This window comes from Dothidotthia symphoricarpi, assembly GCF_010015815.1.
Source record: "Dothidotthia symphoricarpi CBS 119687 unplaced genomic scaffold P153scaffold_32, whole genome shotgun sequence".
Classification (NCBI taxonomy): domain Eukaryota; kingdom Fungi; phylum Ascomycota; class Dothideomycetes; order Pleosporales; family Dothidotthiaceae; genus Dothidotthia; species Dothidotthia symphoricarpi.
In genome coordinates this window covers 76,748-93,466 of record NW_022985039.1, presented here as the reverse complement: position 1 = coordinate 93,466, position 16,719 = coordinate 76,748, and the positions used below count along the sequence as shown (strand labels likewise).

At 52.6% G+C, this 16,719-nt stretch overlaps 8 protein-coding genes across 8 annotated transcripts; 2 read left to right on the top strand and 6 right to left on the bottom strand.

Annotated features, from left to right (window-relative positions):
* Positions 1-230: 230 nt before the first annotated feature.
* On the bottom strand, positions 231-2,117 carry P153DRAFT_402001 (uncharacterized protein; the record flags this gene model as incomplete). Its single annotated transcript, XM_033671958.1, has 1 exon — positions 231-2,117. Exon 1 carries the CDS (start codon positions 2,076-2,078, stop codon positions 231-233), a length of 1,848 nt encoding a protein of 615 aa, XP_033517785.1. The 5' UTR covers positions 2,079-2,117.
* Positions 2,118-2,277: 160 nt separating this feature from the next.
* Positions 2,278-3,906, bottom strand: P153DRAFT_352259 (mitochondrial carrier). Its single transcript, XM_033666377.1, has 2 exons — positions 3,425-3,906; positions 2,278-3,370 (listed from the first exon to the last, which is right to left on the bottom strand). The coding sequence occupies exons 1-2, from the start codon at positions 3,729-3,731 to the stop codon at positions 2,691-2,693; spliced, it is 987 nt and encodes a 328-aa protein (XP_033517784.1). The 5' UTR covers positions 3,732-3,906; the 3' UTR covers positions 2,278-2,690.
* A 166-nt stretch (positions 3,907-4,072) lies between these two features.
* On the bottom strand, positions 4,073-5,343 carry P153DRAFT_371710 (mitochondrial peroxiredoxin-like protein Prx1). The gene is made up of 4 exons (XM_033669326.1): positions 5,054-5,343; positions 4,951-5,000; positions 4,764-4,895; positions 4,073-4,710 (listed from the first exon to the last, which is right to left on the bottom strand). The coding sequence occupies exons 1-4, from the start codon at positions 5,199-5,201 to the stop codon at positions 4,267-4,269; spliced, it is 774 nt and encodes a 257-aa protein (XP_033517783.1). The 5' UTR covers positions 5,202-5,343; the 3' UTR covers positions 4,073-4,266.
* P153DRAFT_371709 (dienelactone hydrolase) lies at positions 5,105-6,954 on the top strand. Its single transcript, XM_033669325.1, has one exon. The coding sequence runs from the start codon at positions 5,553-5,555 to the stop codon at positions 6,873-6,875; it is 1,323 nt and encodes a 440-aa protein (XP_033517782.1). The 5' UTR covers positions 5,105-5,552; the 3' UTR covers positions 6,876-6,954.
* P153DRAFT_401997 (arginine N-methyltransferase 2) lies at positions 6,941-8,453 on the bottom strand (the record flags this gene model as incomplete). The annotated part of the gene is made up of 2 exons (XM_033671957.1): positions 7,011-8,453; positions 6,941-6,953 (listed from the first exon to the last, which is right to left on the bottom strand). The coding sequence occupies exons 1-2, from the start codon at positions 8,240-8,242 to the stop codon at positions 6,941-6,943; spliced, it is 1,245 nt and encodes a 414-aa protein (XP_033517781.1). The 5' UTR covers positions 8,243-8,453.
* A 692-nt stretch (positions 8,454-9,145) lies between these two features.
* On the top strand, positions 9,146-10,372 carry P153DRAFT_371708 (uncharacterized protein). The gene is made up of 2 exons (XM_033669324.1): positions 9,146-9,263; positions 9,321-10,372. The coding sequence occupies exon 2, from the start codon at positions 9,344-9,346 to the stop codon at positions 10,235-10,237; it is 894 nt and encodes a 297-aa protein (XP_033517780.1). The 5' UTR covers positions 9,146-9,263; positions 9,321-9,343; the 3' UTR covers positions 10,238-10,372.
* A 241-nt stretch (positions 10,373-10,613) lies between these two features.
* On the bottom strand, positions 10,614-12,857 carry P153DRAFT_164523 (hexose transporter HXT13). Its single transcript, XM_033662278.1, has 3 exons — positions 12,415-12,857; positions 12,274-12,364; positions 10,614-12,221 (listed from the first exon to the last, which is right to left on the bottom strand). Exons 1-3 carry the CDS (start codon positions 12,626-12,628, stop codon positions 10,829-10,831), a joined length of 1,698 nt encoding a protein of 565 aa, XP_033517779.1. The 5' UTR covers positions 12,629-12,857; the 3' UTR covers positions 10,614-10,828.
* A 1,712-nt stretch (positions 12,858-14,569) lies between these two features.
* P153DRAFT_427037 (uncharacterized protein) lies at positions 14,570-16,599 on the bottom strand (the record flags this gene model as incomplete). Its single annotated transcript, XM_033672641.1, has 3 exons — positions 14,570-15,955; positions 16,004-16,340; positions 16,479-16,599. The coding sequence occupies 3 exons, from the start codon at positions 16,597-16,599 to the stop codon at positions 15,019-15,021; spliced, it is 1,395 nt and encodes a 464-aa protein (XP_033517778.1). The 3' UTR covers positions 14,570-15,018.
* Positions 16,600-16,719: the final 120 nt, after the last annotated feature.

Here is a 16,719-nt window from a genome sequence, read left to right as displayed (position 1 = left end):
CCGCCCAACCAGCAGAACAATCATCTCTTCATCATCCAACATCATTTATACAACACTAATCTACGTCATGGACAGCTTCCTGTATCCGTCTCAGCATACCTGCCCTAATTCATCTTTCTCACTCTTTCCTTACCCTCCTCCCATCGTTTGATCTGATCCACAAGCAAACCAATACACGCCCGCGAAACTAGCCTCTACCGCAACAAAACACCCTGAAGCCAGTAACGCATTCAGCTCAAGCCCACCCAAACCAGAACCCCCATCCCCTCCACCAGCACCACCAACCCCCCAACCGCCATCCCACTCCCCACCCTCCCACTCCGCCGTACATCCCCCTCACCCACCTCCCCCAACGCACCCCCATCGCAGAAAACCCACAGCACAACCGCCAACACACAAGAACCCAGCACCACCGCAACCGCGAAAAGCACCCGCCCCACAGCCAAAGCATGCACAAACCGAATCGCTACAACCGAATCCGGCACATCCCCCCCATCACGCCGTCCTTCACGCACAAACGCACCAACCCGCCGCGCCCAATCCACCCACACAAACGCACCCGCCCCAGCCTCAGGACAGCGGTACAAAGCCATAAGACCCTCCTCCGTGCACACGCCGCGCACCATACCGCCATCCCCCACAGCGAGGAGTCTGCACGGCGCGTGGCAAGAGGAGGGGGAGCCGCTCCACGTCCCCACGCGCACGAGTTGAATGGCTGTGAGTTTTCGCGCGCTGAGTGTGCGTGTCGCCCAGGGTCCGGCGAGGTTGTCATGTGCGCTGCGGAAGTGTTGGGCGAGGAGGTTGTCGTCGAAAGTGGGGGGGTTTTTGTTTGTGAGGGCTGGTGGTGGGATGGTGAGGTGGGTTAGTTTGGGGGGTGTGGGCGAGTTGGTGCGTTGGAGAGTGAGCCAGATTGTGGTTTCTGTTTCGTCGTTGCGGGATGGATGGGGTTTGTTTTCGGCGTGCTTTGATCGGGGTTGCGTGTTGTGCTCGTGTGGGCTTGGGAGGAGGCTGAGGACGTGTTTTCCTTTCCGGTCGTCGAAGGGGGTGTGGGGGTTGTCTGCGTAGCCGCTGTCTAACCTCACTTCTCCCTTTCCAAAGTCATCTTCACTATCGGCTCGTCCGAACTGCGATGGGAGTTCCGCACAAACGTCCTCGTGCGTGAATAGATCCGGCCTCTCACCACAATACGCACGAAGACGCCCCTCCCGATACCGATTCTCAACACTGATAGGAGACAGCGTAACCCGCCGATTCCTTGAGAAAGAAGCCTTCACATACTCCGCCCTAGTAGCCGAATACAACATCTCGCGGTCAAAGGGCAACGGAGCAAGAGCCTCAAACGCCCGCGCATGTCCCCGAAACACGGAATCCGCGCCAAACCCCTCAGACACACTCCTCCTATGCCGCCGGTAAAAGCCCAGCAACTCGGCCTGCGCATCCTTGCTATCGGGCGACAGTGGGATGGGCGACCCCGGAAACGGAGACGGGAACGGCGATGCATCCGACTCACCACCTCGCGTTGAACCGCGCGGTGTCCCGGGATTCGAGCCGTGGTTGTGCACGAGTTTTACTTTGTTTCTGCCCAGACGCTTCAGGGATATTGGACGCGCTTCGTTTGTGTCTTTGTTTTCTTCTCTGGTGGTGTGGATGCGTGGTGGTTCGGCGGTTGGGCTTCTTTCTCTGCTTCGGCCTCTTAGTCCGTATCTGGTTTCTATTCCAAGCAGCGTGCCCCGGGTAGGCTGCTCACGGATCTCGTCAGAGTTTTGCGTTGAGTCGTGATCTTTTCTGTCGTCTTCTCGGTCAGAATCTGGGGAGAGGTTGTTGAAGAACTCCGCATCAGGACATGTGCCGTACTCCATAGCGCTGCTCAAGGGTGGGTGAACCGACTTCCTTCGCGAATGCAGAGACTCCACAATCCGAGGCGACGAGGCAGGACTAGATGACAGTCTTGCGGACGAATGGTCGAGGATGAACGTGCGAACCGCGTCTGGGGGAAGTGGTAGCGTGGATATGCTAGGATCGAACGAACGGATGGGAAGCAATGAACTAGTTGATGCTTCGACCCGCGTAATCCTCATTCTGAAATATCTCACGCTGATGTACGTCTTTTCCTAGTGGGACGACTACTCTGAGTGGGCAGGGCGGAAATGTAACCCTATCCTCCACCAACAGAACCAGCGCTCGAGCATCAGCTCCTGAAACGGCATCGCCGGGAAATAGAACGGCCACAAGACGGGCAGGGTATAGAGGCGCGGACAAAGAATCCGACGCAAGGATATGGTGAGTACGTTGGACGACTGTCACAAAGAAGGCACATACCTGGTGTTCCCGATCTGCTCACTCTGCATCCTCAAGACGTGACTGAGTTCGCATGAGGCTGTAGCATTGGAAGGTACTGTCAAATCATACGAGAGACTGTGAGCAAGACCACATTCCACAGGGCTCCCTTGGCCAAGTTCGCGACACACGCCCCGCACAGTGAGCAAACGCGAGGTGTTGGAGAAACAAAACTATAATTGAGGACATACGGCCGTTTCTAGAAAGCCCTTACTCTATACATATATATACATATATATCGTGAATGAATTCGAACGACGCCGTATGCAATGCGGAAGCTCGAACATAAGATGGACATTGACGGAAAGGAAAATCTCGTAGTTCCATAAAGTTTTACCGCAAGACAAGCAAGCTTATTCGCCATCGCGGTCGAGCATCTTCCTCATAGCTTTTTGCGCGAGTTCTACACCCGCGAAGGTGGCCGCGTTTGCGGGAACGGCACGAGCCATGGCGGGTCCGATACCAGGGAAGAAAGCCTTGAAGCCACCGCTCGCGTGAATGCCCTTGATAGTGCCGCTGATTGTTGGCCGGCCCTCGGCGCTCTGCAGGCGGGACTTGATGGTGTCGATGGGGAACACGGGGATCCACATGGCGATACCGGCGGCACCACCAGCGACCATAACAGCCGACAAGCTCAGCGGCCCAGGCAGGCCAGTCACGGGGTCCTTGGGTGTGAGCTTCCTCTTGACGACCTCGTAGGTTGCGAAGTAGAATGCCGACCCGGGCCCGTCACGCGCCAGTGTCATGGCCGAGCCGCGGAACACGGAGCGAATACCGCCCTCCTTGTAGAGCTGCCGTACAACATCGACGCCGCCCGAGTACCGTGGCTTCTCGCCGGGTGCGAGCTGCTTCTGACCCTGGATCTGCAGGAGCACCTTGACGCGCTCGAAGGGGGCGGTGATGAGCGTCTGCGGGATGGCGCTGAAGAAGCCGGCGGCGGAGATTTGGGCGACGCTGAACTGGTTGTTCTCGACTTTGGAGAAGCTGGACACGAGCTGCTTGCCGACGTCATAGCCCCAGAAGGATACGGCGACTGGGTTTTGTCAGCACACACCATCTGTCACGGCTTGGGTGAATGAGCACTTACACATGGGCGTCACACCCACCAACGGCGCCGACACACCCGCGTACAGTCCTCTCGCCAGCCCATCCTTGGCGACCGATTTCCGCACGACATCCATAGCCCCGCTGTAGACTCCCTTCTCGGCTGTCTGCATTCGCACCTTGACCAGGTCGAACGGATGGCCGACGACGACGGCGCATACACCACCTACGCCTCCCGCGACCAGCGCCCGCAGCGACTGGAACGACTTCTTGGTCGCCTCTTTGACATCTTCCTTGAGCTCTTCTGGCGAGGGCAGCTTCTCGGCCAACTTTTCTGTCGTGCCTGTCATTGTGGGGTATGCGAGCAGACGCGGGGCGCGTCGAGGACGTCAAGTGGGGATCGCGCGTCTGGGCTGTAGAAAAGAGCTCAAAGGTGTAGGGAAAGAGTAACCTGAGCTGTGGTGATATGACGATTAGACAAACAGAGTGCAATATTGACTGTGGAGAAACAAAACGTGAATGTTGTGCAGACATGTGAGCAGCTCCAGTGATCCTAGCTCGGCATTCGCTCATGCCGAGGCAATGAATTTGGGTCGGTTCTCCAACTCCGAATGCTGCTCCCCACATCGTTTTTTGGTCTACCCCCATGTGTAAAAATGGTTGTCTGTGAGAAGTCCGAGGCATATGAAGTACTCTCCTCCTCTTGAAGACTTAGCTTTTCCATAGTTCATAATCACAGGGTTCGGGGAAACGGATCCCCTCGACGCTTACAACTCTCACCATTGCGCTACTGTGGATATCTCGATATGAGGGGTCTATTCAGATTTCCGGCTTTTTTCCTTAAACGCCTGCAGCCATCTCTATCATATTCCTACACCTCACCGTCTATTTTCCAACATTCGTGAACCTCAAGTACTTCTTGACCTCCCTGACCTCTCCAAACTTCTTCCTCGCATCCTCCGTGCTAACACTCGGCGGCACAATAACATCCTCGCCCACAGTCCAGTTAATCGGCGTAACAACGCCCTTCTTATCGCCCGTCTGCAGACTATCGATAACTCGCAGCACCTCAGCAGTATTCCTCCCCGTGCTCGCAGGGTACAGCATCGTGAGCCTGATCTTCTTTGCCGGATCGATAATGAACACGGCACGGATCGTGAACGCAATACCCTTCTCGGCGATGTTATCCAGGTCGTCTTGCGAAATCATGTCGTAGAGGAAAGCGACTTTGCGGTCTGCGTCGGCGATGATGGGGAACTGTACGTTGGTGTTGCAGACTTCGTTGATGTCCGCGACCCAGTCACCGTGAGAGTTGAGGTCTTGAGCGCTCTATATCGTTGTTAGTCCACGATTCTTGCATGAATCTTGACAGGGCATCTTACAAGACCGATCATCTGCACCCCCCTTGCATCAAACTCGCCCTTCAGCTTCGCAAAAGCACCGAGTTCCGTCGTGCACACGGGCGTGAAGTCAGCCGGGTGGCTGAACAAGACGGTCCATTTGCCGTCGATGAACTTGCGAAGTGTCAGCTAGGCACACTTCTCCCATCTCAACGCAAACTCTACAAACCTTGTGGAAATCCAGATCGCCATGTGTAGTTTTAGCCTGGAAGTTCGGCGCTTCAAGTCGATCAGCACAGTCCTCCCTTCTTATTTCAACCCCACAAACATACCAACAGATCCCAGTCTCAGTCGCGGCTGCTCAGCCGGAACCGCAAGGCCGCGACGAAGCAGCGGGACAGCAGGGCGCTGGTAGCTCAGCACCGGGCGCGCCAAAGAGCGGAAAGCGCGAGGAGCTGTACGGGGGAGAAACGAAGCCATATTTGTGATGAGTGTTGAAGATTGAGACTTCAATGAGCACTTTGAAGTTTTTACTCAATGGCGATTTCTAGACGGATAGTTTTTTGACATGGCGTCATTCCGAAAGAATCGGAAAGCGTTCGGTCCGATCTCGGCTGGGCTCTTGTCGGGGAATCATGTTTTCGTAATCTTCACATCTTATTTGTAGGTCAGGGAGCGAACTCACACAATTAAGGGAACTGAGACCAAGGTGTGGTACTTCGAAATGTTCGTTTTGGCGGCTGCTGTGGCACTGGCATGGTATGAATCCTGAGCATGACGTCGACCCCGCCTGCTGCATGTTCGTCTGTGCTCAAGCTCCAAAGAACTGGGATGAGCAGCTGGGATCTTGACAAGGACAGCTCAGATGGCTGGTACAAAAACTTGCTGCAGTCCCCGCGCAACGCGTTATTTTGCAATGCCGCCTTTCCAAACTACCCCAATAATACCAGACAGCAATTCCACAGTTCGACACAACCGCACCGCGTGTCCAACATGTCCTCCACATCGCCCAAATCAACCGGCAACCGCTTCCTGAGCTTCGAGAAGAACCCTCCTCGCATATGGCTAACGGCCCTATCCCCCCACGCTCCCGAGAAAGCTCTCCTATCCTGGCAAGATGAAGGCTTCGATGTGCGATATCTCCCATACGACTCTGCCGACCAAGCCGACTTCATTCGCACAATCAAGAATCTTCACGTGGATCTCAAGCTCGGCGAACATTACGCCATAGTAGCGTATGGCGAGGCCGCAAGCATGGTCTTGAAGGCAGCGTTCAAGCCAATGGTGAAATGCTGCGCAATCGTAGCCTACTACCCACCGCTACTTCCGAGCCCGAATTTTAAGTATCCGGACTCGCTGCAGCTGCAAATGCATCTCGCTGGCCTGAAGCAGGACGATTACCCGCATCCCGACCTCTGTAAATGGAAGTTCTACCGCTACGACGACTGCACCACGGGCTTTGCGGATCCTTCTTCGCGAACCTATTCGGACGTCGAAGCGAACTTGGCATGGAGCAGGGCGTTGGCGTGCGTGAGAAAAGGATTCAACGAGGACGTCGACCTGGAACCGGTAGTGCGCAGTTTCTGGGAGGCGAAATACGAGGACGACCTGCCTGAGCGGGGGAGCATGAGCGTGGTCAAGAACATGACACAGAACAGCCCGCACGTCACTATTCTGCCGACACTAGAAGGAGGCGTCGGGAGAAAGAATTTGCAGGAGTTCTACAGGGAGTTTTTCATTCCGAGTCTGGTTGAGGACTTCAAGATTCGGTTGGTGTCGAGGACAATAGGCGTCGATCGTGTGGTTGACGAGATGGTCGTGTCTTTCACTCACTCCGACGAGATTGATTGGATATTGCCGGGCGTGCCACCGACAGACAAGTATGTGGAGATACCCGTCGTCAGTATTGTGGCCATAAAAGGAGGGAAGTTGGTGTCGGAGCATATGTATTACGATGCGGCGTCGGTGTTGATGCAAGTCGGGCTGCTGGACCCTAAGAATGTGCCGAAGAACTTTAGAAATCAGGGGCTGAAACGGTTGCCGGTTACTGGTGTGGAGGCAGCGAAACAATTGGTGGAACCACGGCAAGAGCGATATAATGGTCTGTTGCAGGAACATGGGTTGATGGATGGACTGAATGGCTCGAACAAGTAGACGGTTCCTGAACGATGCCTCCATGTGCTAAAGCTTCGTGTTCCCGTATTTGGCGTGCAGTCTCTTCAGCCGATGAAACTAATTTGATGAACAAGTTAGCACAAGTCTTGCTATGTGTTCTGCGAGTTTTCCTACCTGCACGTTGGCAATTTGTACTCGTCCAAGACCCAGTACTTCCTCCGTACTCCCGCCCACTCGCCCTGTTCGTCAAGATCAGGAATAGGTATTGTCTCCCACTCAGTGTCGAAGCCAGCATCGAACAGATCGAACTCGACAATCTTGTTGTACACATCCTTGACGATCTGGCGGTCCGCCCCCATCCCGTTGAAGAAGCCAAACTTCCCGCCTTCGCCCGCTGGACCACCCGCCGGATCTAACAGTCCGATTACGAATTCCGTGAAGAACTCCCGCAGCGCCTTGTACTCTTCAGCAAATGTGTCGAAGTAGATGGCGTCAAACAGCTCTCCCTTCTCAACTAGACCAGGGACGACATCCTGCCAGCGACCCTCGTGGATGACGACACCAGGCTTCTTGTCCCACCCCAGCTCCTTCATGCGCTTCAACACATCTGGGTGTGCTTCGATGATGTGGTGCGACTTGGGCTCTTTCTCCTGCAAGATGCCATCGATGATGCCCATCCCGTGACCCACATTCAGCACGCGCAGCCCAGGCGCCGGCAGAAGCAGCTCTGCAGATCGTCGCATGAGCGTAGTCTCCCACTCCATCATGACGCCGTTCGCAGACCCATCCAAAATGCGGTCGCGGTCAAACGTCAACGCCGACGCGAGGTAGTTGGGATTCTCCGTCGACGCGTCGCCCTCGAGCTGCACGACTTCGATACCCTCCATCACTTCGTCCATCTCGTCTCCCTCCTCGTCCTCGTCTTCATCCTCGTCCTCGTCATCATCCGAATCAGCTCCAAGCGGCTGGTACTCGTCCAAGCGACTCAGCAGCAATTCCGCCCGCACACCCGCATCAACACACAACTCATACAGTTCCTTCAAGCCTAGCCGATGCGCTATGCAGCCCGGCGTCTCACCATTGATATCCAAATCATTCCAAATCGCGCCGTTCTCAAACAGTAACTTCATCGTCTTTGCAGCAGCCTCGATTTCCTGTTTCTGCGCCTCGCTCGCCCCGTTCGTGGCACCGTTCGCATGGCCGTTGACCTTCTGCGCGTCGTCGTCTTCTGGCTCGCAAGCTGCGATTGCGGCGTGCAAGGGAGTGAACCCCGTCTCGGAATCTTGCACATTGGCGGATGAGTTGCGGAGGAGGTTTCGTAGGGATTGGATGTCGTGGTTTGCGGCGGCGAGGAGGATGCTTTGCGTTGAGAGGTCTGTCTCGATGTCGAAGGCTGGGTCGTCCATTTTGAGTGTCCTTTCGCGTTGTTGGTGATTTGTGGGATCTATCTTGGTTGTATGCGGTGGAGGGAATGTACAAGATATAGTCGCGTGAGGTATTGTCCTGTACAGTTTTGGTACTTTGCGAAGGAGGGGTTCTTGGTGGGGGTTTTGGGAAATTTCTCGGGGCGAGTCATGTGTTGAGTTTGGCTCTGAGCTGCTGCGTCATGTTCTAGACATCTTTTGAATCACGATGACTTCCGGAAGTGAGCATGTCTACTTCAAACACAGGGTCAAATATCCATCCATTTGTGAGTAGAGTCTTGACATCTACATTGGGAAGTGTTCTTTCAAGGCTAGTACCTCATCCTGATCCATTAGATAGCGACAAAGATGAACGTGTGGAAGGCAAAGAGTGAAGCCTCAAAGACGAAGTTGTTTGCTCCATCTATCATCAAACCTTCAATCTCTATACTCTGCTTGACTGGTTTTTGTGTCGTGCAAAACCATTACACGACCCCTAAAGATTGTATGCCAACATTCCAGCTCAAGTTGAGAAGGAGATGGACTTCGATTGCGTGGACAGAATGCGGGAGTGCAAGCTAGATACTGCCTTGATTGCGCGTTTGTGTTCAAAATCACGGTCGAACCAGCGTGAACCATCAAACTGGAATTGTGTTTGTCAAGTTAAAAGCTTTCTATAAGTTATAAAGCGACGAGCCCACCACATACCTTTCACTGTTCTGACACACTCATCCTTTCCTGAATATCATGACCGACCTTCCAGCTCATATGATGTTGGGACGACACCCTGGTCAACATGTCAGCATTTCACTCAAGGGATAGTCCTTTCACGTTGGCCAATGGCTCGTATATTCACTGTTCATCCTGCCTTTCCATGGGACCCCTTGACGGTATATAAGCCTTCAACCACAACCTATATCATGTCTCCAACACTAGCAAATCAACTCGATATCAACTTCAACTCTTAGCCTACCAGTCCTCTTCTGCACCCGATCACAGCCACGTTGAACTACTATCCGTATCACTACACAGTGTAAGCTTTGCCCTCAACGTCCGAACACTGATGAGCTACGACACTAACCTGAACTTGTAGATTCATATACAATGCCGGTCCAAATCATCCCCCACACTCAAACGCGCTCACTCGTTGCCGCTAGCGTCGCACCCTTCAGACCAACTGCAGCAGACTTCCCTCCGCTTGAGCAGACTGAAGACATACCCAGCAGGCACACGTCTACTCCCACCATCGAGTCAAACCCAACATGGGTCTCCATCGCAATGAAAGGGTTATATATAACCAAGGCCAACACATTTCTGTCATTCCTCAAGTTGGCCCCTGAGATCCGCGATATCCTATGGGATATTGCCATGCAAGACGCGCGCTCCACTAACGAGATCGACCTCCGGGACTTCACCAGGCGCGCCCAGAACGTCAACCGACCAACATTCCTTCCCACTATATGTCGTGTATCCAAGAGCACCTCAGCCGAAACAATGGGCGTCTTCCTGCGCGGATCCACTTTCACCATCTCGAGCTTCGCCGACAACGAGTTCTTTGTCAAATTCCTCAACAACATCAACGCCTTCGATGCAGTCCGAAGGCTCCATTTCAGATTCTTCGACTGCTTCCCCACAAGCTTCGCCGATAACGCGGACCTCGAATTGGCTGTCCGCTGTCCTGGGCTGGTGAGTGTGAAGCTTGGAATGCACACCAGCAAGCTCGTCATGTGGGTGTTGGAGGGCGAGTACGAAGATGGTCTGACCCGCTTTCCCCGCCGAGTCCAAGAGATGTGGGAGCATTACAAGCTCGATCGGTTGTTGGATTGCGACAAGTTGCAGGAGGTCGTTATTGAGCGCAAGGGTCGCTCCAATGATGAAGCTGTCCAGGCTGCTTGTGCGTTGGGGGAATGTATTAAACAGCGATATATGGAAACGCGGAAGCGCGAATTGTTAGTCGAGTATAGTGTCGAGCGGCGTGTTTACTACTCAAGGCATTGAAGGTGAATCGAGTTGGCTAGACTTTGAGAGTTCCTCACAGAGAGTTCGTTCAGTATGTAGAGGGGTCAGCGGAATATATGTGTGCCGATGAATCCAAGTACCTAGTAAATAGAATCCAGATATTAAATATCGATCCACATTGCTCACCTCGTCTCCTCTTGATAGATCTTCTATGAGCGGCAAGTATATCATAGTACGACTTTGGCTTCCGTCTTGGTGATTTATTACGACATCGCAAGCAAAAAGGTTATTGTGATCGATAGTATAGAAACGTAGGACACGGCCAAACCTACTGTTGATCCCGTCGATGATTGTACTTGTATGAACGGCGCGGGTACAATTTTCAATACAATTGCTTACAATCACCGCGCCACATGTTAGGAATCCAGCTTACATCAAAGTTCACAGACAGGGGGGAATATACATTGGGAGAAAGTAAAATTGAATTTGTTACATAAAATTAGGATCGTCTCATCTTACTTCGTACATGTGTAGTAGACTGCGAAAATATTACAACATCTAGTCTTCGTGGTCGTCCCTCAACACTAGAACAGTGTTAGGCGACTTGCATATCAAGTTCTTTTCCGAGATCTAGACTTGGACCTCCTGTCGCTCAGCAGGCTCCAAGATACCACCCCTCGTTCCAGCCTGCTCAGCCTTGCTCCAGGCGCGACCACCAGGACCGTAGTGCAGCTTGTCCGTATCTACCAGGCCGTCCTTTTGCAGCGACGATGGGTCCCACTTAGAGCTCGTGATAGGGTTGACATGTAGCATGTACATAGTATCAACCTCCTCGAGCGAGCGGCCCTTGGTCTCGATCATGAAGAAGTAGACGACGAAGAAGAGCACAGCGCAGCTGACGGCAAAGACCAGACCGTAGAAGTAATCAATCTTCTTCGTGATCAAGGTAGAGAAGAACGAGATGAGGAAGTTGAACAGCCAGTTGCTAGCGGTAGCCAGAGCCATGCAGATAGCGCGGTAACGGGCAGGGTAAAGCTCGCCGACAATGGCCCAAACAAGAGGACCCCAGGTGGTCGCGAAAGCTGCAATGAACAAACAGGTGAAAACGATCATGATGTTACCGGCCTGGGGAGTGGACTGCGGGTTGACGTGGTCGAGCATGTATTGTCCGACGAAGGAGTAGATGAACAGACAGATGCACATCCATGCGGCACCGCCCATCATGGCCTTGCGGCGGCCGACATTCTCCACCATCCAAAGTCCGAAAATCGTAGCAGCCACGTTGACAGTGCCAAGGATGATGGATGTGACATAGGAGTTTTTCAATCCGGTTGCGGCGAAGATCGTAGTTCCGTAGTAGAAGAAGTAATTGGCACCCGTGAGTTGTTGACCAGCCTGAAGAGCCATGCCCAACAGTGTGCGGTACAGCATACGCGGACCAGTAAAGATCTCGTGCCATGGGTGATCGCCACCGGTTGCCTCTGCCTCTAGCTTCTCTTGGATTTCCCGGATTTCGTTGTCGATGAAGGCGCAATGGGGATCGACGCCATTCAGGCGTGCCATGTTCAGGCGAGCATCATCGACGTTGCCCTTGCGGTAGGCGTAACGAGGCGACTCGGGTAGGAGAAGAATTGTGGTGCCCAGAATAATGGCCCAAAGAGCAGAAAGTCCGTTGGGAATACGCCATTGCGCGCTATTGGCGTAGCCTGCCGATGTACCGTAGTTCACCATGTAGGCTGTCCAGATACCAAGCGTGATGAGCAACTGGTACGAACTAACAGTTGCACCACGAATCTTCTTTGGGATCGACTCAGATTGGTACATTGGCACGACCGTGGAAAGCGCGCCTATGCCAAGTCCAGCAGCGAAGCGGCCCATAGCAAATTGTACCCACACCCTCTCGCTGGTGATCTCGATGATCACGCCGATGATGTAAAAGAATGCAGAACCAGAGATAGTAAGACGTCGACCGTATGTATCAGCTAGGGGTGCGGAGCACAAGCAGCCGATGAGGGTACCAATACTGGAAGATGATTAGACAAGCGTATAGTGCTAAACCATAACTATCAACTTACGCGAGAAGACCAACGATTGTTCCCTGACGAATAGGGGAGAATGCTCCATTCTCACCAAACCTTTCGAGAAAGTCGGACATAGCGAGAAATCCTGAATTAAGGTAAGTATGACACAGACAAATCGAAGATGGAAATGCGCACCAGAAATCTGTCCCGATTCGTACCCGAACATGAAGCCACCGATACTGGCGGTCGCTCCGAGAACCACGGCGATGAAAGGGACTTTGGTTGGCTCTTCAATAGCTCCATGTGGTGCAGCGTGAGAGTTGTTGCGTGTTGGCGTATCTGTAGGCGTTGTGGTGTTTGGAGTTCCTTTGCCTTCCTCCTCCTTGGTTTTCTTGCCGTAGAAACGCATCTTGGGCGGAGCGTATGATATTGTCCTCAGAGTGTAATTGACTCAAAGGTTCTGCTCCTCAAGGCAAGAGTGGGTTCGAAAGGGTGTTTGTTGGGGAATAGCTGGAGAATGGAGGGTGAGTGTGGGTTTTGAGGGGATTGTCGCTCTTCATATATAACGAGTTTGCGTGGGGACTTTGCGGACATTGGAGCCCCGCTGTCAGTCCGGGATTGCATTGCGCGCCCCGAATTTCGCCTTAGCAGCAAAACTTCGTCGACGATGCTCTGGAACACTGGGGCGGGTGATGTAACGGCTTGCTCAGAGTCGTCGAAGGTCACCAGTCAGGGTTGCACTCGGACCGCGAAGTGACCGACTCGAATTTCTCGACGCGCTTGTGATCGGAAGAGTTGCCAGAACATGGGTAGAACAAGCGCAAGCTGCATGCTGCTCACCCCACGGCGTCGGGATGATGGAGGCCCATGGGCATCTTTCCCTCAGTGCGGGCTCTGCATGCTGCATCCCCACGGTCACGCATCTCGGTGGAGCTTTCCATGGGTTCCAGTTCGTCAACAAGGGATCAGCTCGATAAGCTGCGCTTAATCACCCCGATGTGTTGCCGGATGACGATCGGTCAGATCATGGTACCCTACGATTTGTCTTGGCGGTGTTGGTTGCAAACGCCGATGTTTGCCGAGAATGCCTCACGTGTTGCGCGAGCAACCGGAACTCGGACCCAAGGTGACAGCGCTAGCAGCCTCAAATTTTGCGAAGAGTTTTTTGCTCGTTTCGTAAAAGAGGGTCGTAGTGGAGTCTCTGGAAAGGGTCGCATCGCGGTGGCATGGTCGTCGAACGTGAGAGATTTATGCAATCTCTGCATAGAAGGAACCGAAGTGTTGCCGGATGACGTCGCCTGCAGCACGACGCGAGGGTGCACTTTGCAAGCCAGACATGGACGACTCCGTCGGAAGGTATCACGGCTCTACTCTGCTCAAGTTAGCTGTGGACTATTGATCGCATGTTGGGACAGGCTGCAATCTCCAGTTATTTGATCCGACTTACTATGTATCCACTCCATCATGCAGGAGTCTCGATCAGGGACGCAATCATGTCTTCGGCACCGCAAGAGAGGAGTACCTGCGAAGCCCCGCTGTAATGGACAGGTTGTGATATCGAAAGTTACCAGGTGCTACGCGACCCCGTGGGGACCTGATTGTTTATAAAGCTGTCTTCGGACGTATCTTCTCCGAAGTGTGGGGTGCGGAGATCCCAAACAAGTACAGTTTCCGCTCATGGCGACAACTATAGTGTCATTAACGCAACTCTTTCATCCCGTCTTCTGATGACAATTTCCCAACGTGCCCCGAGTGGCGAGAAAAGTACGCAACAACCGGGAAAATCTTAAGAGAGAGATGTAGTGACGCGTTTTGCGGTTGCAAATGGTGTAGAGGCTCTCTCTGATCTAACCTTGGACACCCTCGAAGACGCGCCATCGTCGTGAAGAGCCTAAGTGTAAGTCGAAACTAAGGCTTGTCGAGATGCGGTCATCATCCAGTCGTTCCAACAGTTTGCGTCTCTTCCTAGATTGAAAGCTTTTCGTCGCGGGGTGTGGATTGTGAGCTCTGAAATGTGAAGTGTGGAGTGGAAAATGTGGAGTGTGGAGTAGCGATGGATGGAGAAAGTCTAGGCCCGTACCAAGAACTCCTAGTTCAACCCGCGGTTTATCTCCACGCGAACTCATATCTTTTTCAATAAACTTGCCTACATGCCCCTGTTGTCGAAGATCAACTCGTTTTGAGACAAACAGTCTGCCTAGATTGACACCTCTTTGACAGATGCGTTGGGCATGCGTTGAGTTCAAATGAGAGTAGTCAAGATAGCTTTTTGACAAACTACGGACTCTCCTGATAATTTCATGGTTAACCGATTCATCGAACGACAGACCTGAGATACACAGCTCAAACTCGCATGCATTGATACTATGGTTTCTTGCATTGGAAGACACTACTGTACGTGTGTCTCAAGCATATTTGTTTTCAGTTGTTCATCATGATGCGCTCTCTATTGCAATCTTTTGTGATTCTTGTTTGGTAACTTCGGCGCTCCTTTTATGTGACATTTCAGATACAACCCATACACGATCCCATTTATTCACTCGAAGTATCCGAAATCAGAAATGTTAACTGATTCAAGATAAAAGGTTACTAACTTAAATTTATCAATTTCTCCCCAAGTATCCGAAGAGATCGTTGATAGTCCAGTCCAAAACGTCAGCACGCCATTGAATCTCGTCCTCAGTTATGTAGCTGTGCGGTTCTTCTTTGGTGTGATTTGGGCACATCTATGTTTGGGCTTATCATATTGTCTGAAACATATTGAATGTGCGAGCAATATTTGTCTGACCCACAAACATACTAGGAATCTATCACAAGCCCTTGCTCTGGCGCAGACGCTGTAATTAGATAGGTGAAGATCATTTCAGCGGTCTTTCCACCTAGCGGAAGGCTCGTATGTCCATCAACCTGCCTAAGAACCAGCACCTTGTTTCGTATCTCCCCTAGCATTCCCAACGCCCATGGCAACCCCGTGATCGGATCTGCGGTGCTCTGCGTCATCAAAATCGTCGCTTTCGTGTTCACGTCCAGCTGCTTTGGGGGATTTTTCACTGGTATGGGCCAGCCCAGGCACGAATGCTGAAGCTGCCACATTTCGCTTACGCCACGAGTCAGCGGGGAGAACTCTGTAGCCATAGCTCTTTGTGCTAGGATGTCAGCGAGAGAAGAGGAGGATGAGTGCGTCCAGTCGAGACAACCAATTGCGAGACCGGAGATAGACGTTGGGTCTGAGAAGGATGTGGATAGTGCGGAGGCATCGCCTTGAGTGGCGTTGTACAAAGCAGAGGCTAGCAATTCCCAGGAAGAGCCGAAGCCAACTCCTTGACCTGCGAAGTCTAAGTAGCTTTGTGCGTTAAACATGATTTCTTCGGAATTCACATCGGAGCGGCAGTCTGTGCCATTGCATGATGCTGCGGGGATGGGGGTCGAAGTTGCATTTATGAGAAGCGATACCCACAGTGCTTCAGCGTCCTGGCCCCGGAGCACCGACGACTCATTCTTGGAGGCCCAATCGAAGAAGTGAGTCAGTCCAAGGGCGTAGGATGATGTCTCGATGAAGATGTTTGCGGCTTCCGACTGAGAATGCTGCAAGATACCGTCGATGGCGAGAGTGCGGATGTTGTCAGGGAAAAGAGCTGCGTATTGGGCGCCGAGCTGTGAGCCGTAGGACATACCGACAAAGTTGATAGGGTCGTTGCCGAGTGCTACGCGAACAGCTTCGTGGTCTTTCGCGGCGCTGATGGTTGTTAGTCTCCAGAATCTTTTCCAAGATATAGCGACGTACCTGATAGTATCGAGGTGTTCCAGCAGCGGGCCCGTCAACTCCCGACATGATTCCCCCAGCCTCTTGTTCTTGTCTATCAACTTCTCCAGGTCTTCTTCAGTTTCAGGAAACAGGGACACCCTCTCTGCGTAGATATCCATGTCGCACTGGACTTGACTGCTCAGTCCTACACCTCTGGGATCTAATCCAATGAAGTCGAAGCTTGCTAGGAATACTTCACTCTGGATCGCGCCCAGTGCGAGCTGGGCGATGAGTTCCGATGCACTTCCACCCGGCCCTCCTGGGTTGATAAACAAGCTGCCGACCTTGGAGGTCAAATTCGAAGGGATGGCAGATACTTTGACGAGTCCAAGGTCGAAATGCTCCCCGTACGGTGCATCCCAGTCTATGGGTACTGAGAAAGTGGCGCATTGAAGATTTTGTGGTGCATCAAGATCGGAAGGACAAGCGCCCCATTCGATTGACGATGCTGTACTGTTTCTTGGTGGAAAGTAGGTTGAATTCAACGTTTTCGTGGGTAATGCGTATGTGGACGCGAGGCAAGACGCGATCATGGATAGCGACGAAAGGCGCAACTGATGGGTGAGACGCGCCATGATTGCGAGTCTTTCAAAAACAAAAACTAGTACTTGTAAAAGTGGTTACTCTGCACAAAAATACTATTCCAGCGTTCGCGATCGCTTATGTTTCTTTATATTGAATTCCTTCTCGAAGTT

Coding starts and splice junctions, on each gene's coding strand:
- P153DRAFT_371708 (XM_033669324.1), top strand. CDS start 9,344: ATGCCGGTCCAAATCATCCCCCACACTCAAACGCGCTCACTCGTTGCC.
- P153DRAFT_371709 (XM_033669325.1), top strand. CDS start 5,553: ATGAGCAGCTGGGATCTTGACAAGGACAGCTCAGATGGCTGGTACAAA.
- P153DRAFT_352259 (XM_033666377.1), bottom strand. CDS start 3,731: ATGACAGGCACGACAGAAAAGTTGGCCGAGAAGCTGCCCTCGCCAGAA. Junction 3,371..3,424: donor GGTGGGTGTGACGCCCATGT/GTAAGTGCTCAT, acceptor GACAAAACCCAG/TCGCCGTATCCTTCTGGGGC.
- P153DRAFT_164523 (XM_033662278.1), bottom strand. CDS start 12,628: ATGCGTTTCTACGGCAAGAAAACCAAGGAGGAGGAAGGCAAAGGAACT. Junction 12,365..12,414: donor CGAATCGGGACAGATTTCTG/GTGCGCATTTCC, acceptor ACCTTAATTCAG/GATTTCTCGCTATGTCCGAC. Junction 12,222..12,273: donor ACAATCGTTGGTCTTCTCGC/GTAAGTTGATAG, acceptor ATCATCTTCCAG/TATTGGTACCCTCATCGGCT.
- P153DRAFT_371710 (XM_033669326.1), bottom strand. CDS start 5,201: ATGGCTTCGTTTCTCCCCCGTACAGCTCCTCGCGCTTTCCGCTCTTTG. Junction 5,001..5,053: donor ACTGAGACTGGGATCTGTTG/GTATGTTTGTGG, acceptor ATCGACTTGAAG/CGCCGAACTTCCAGGCTAAA. Junction 4,711..4,763: donor GGGTGCAGATGATCGGTCTT/GTAAGATGCCCT, acceptor ACAACGATATAG/AGCGCTCAAGACCTCAACTC.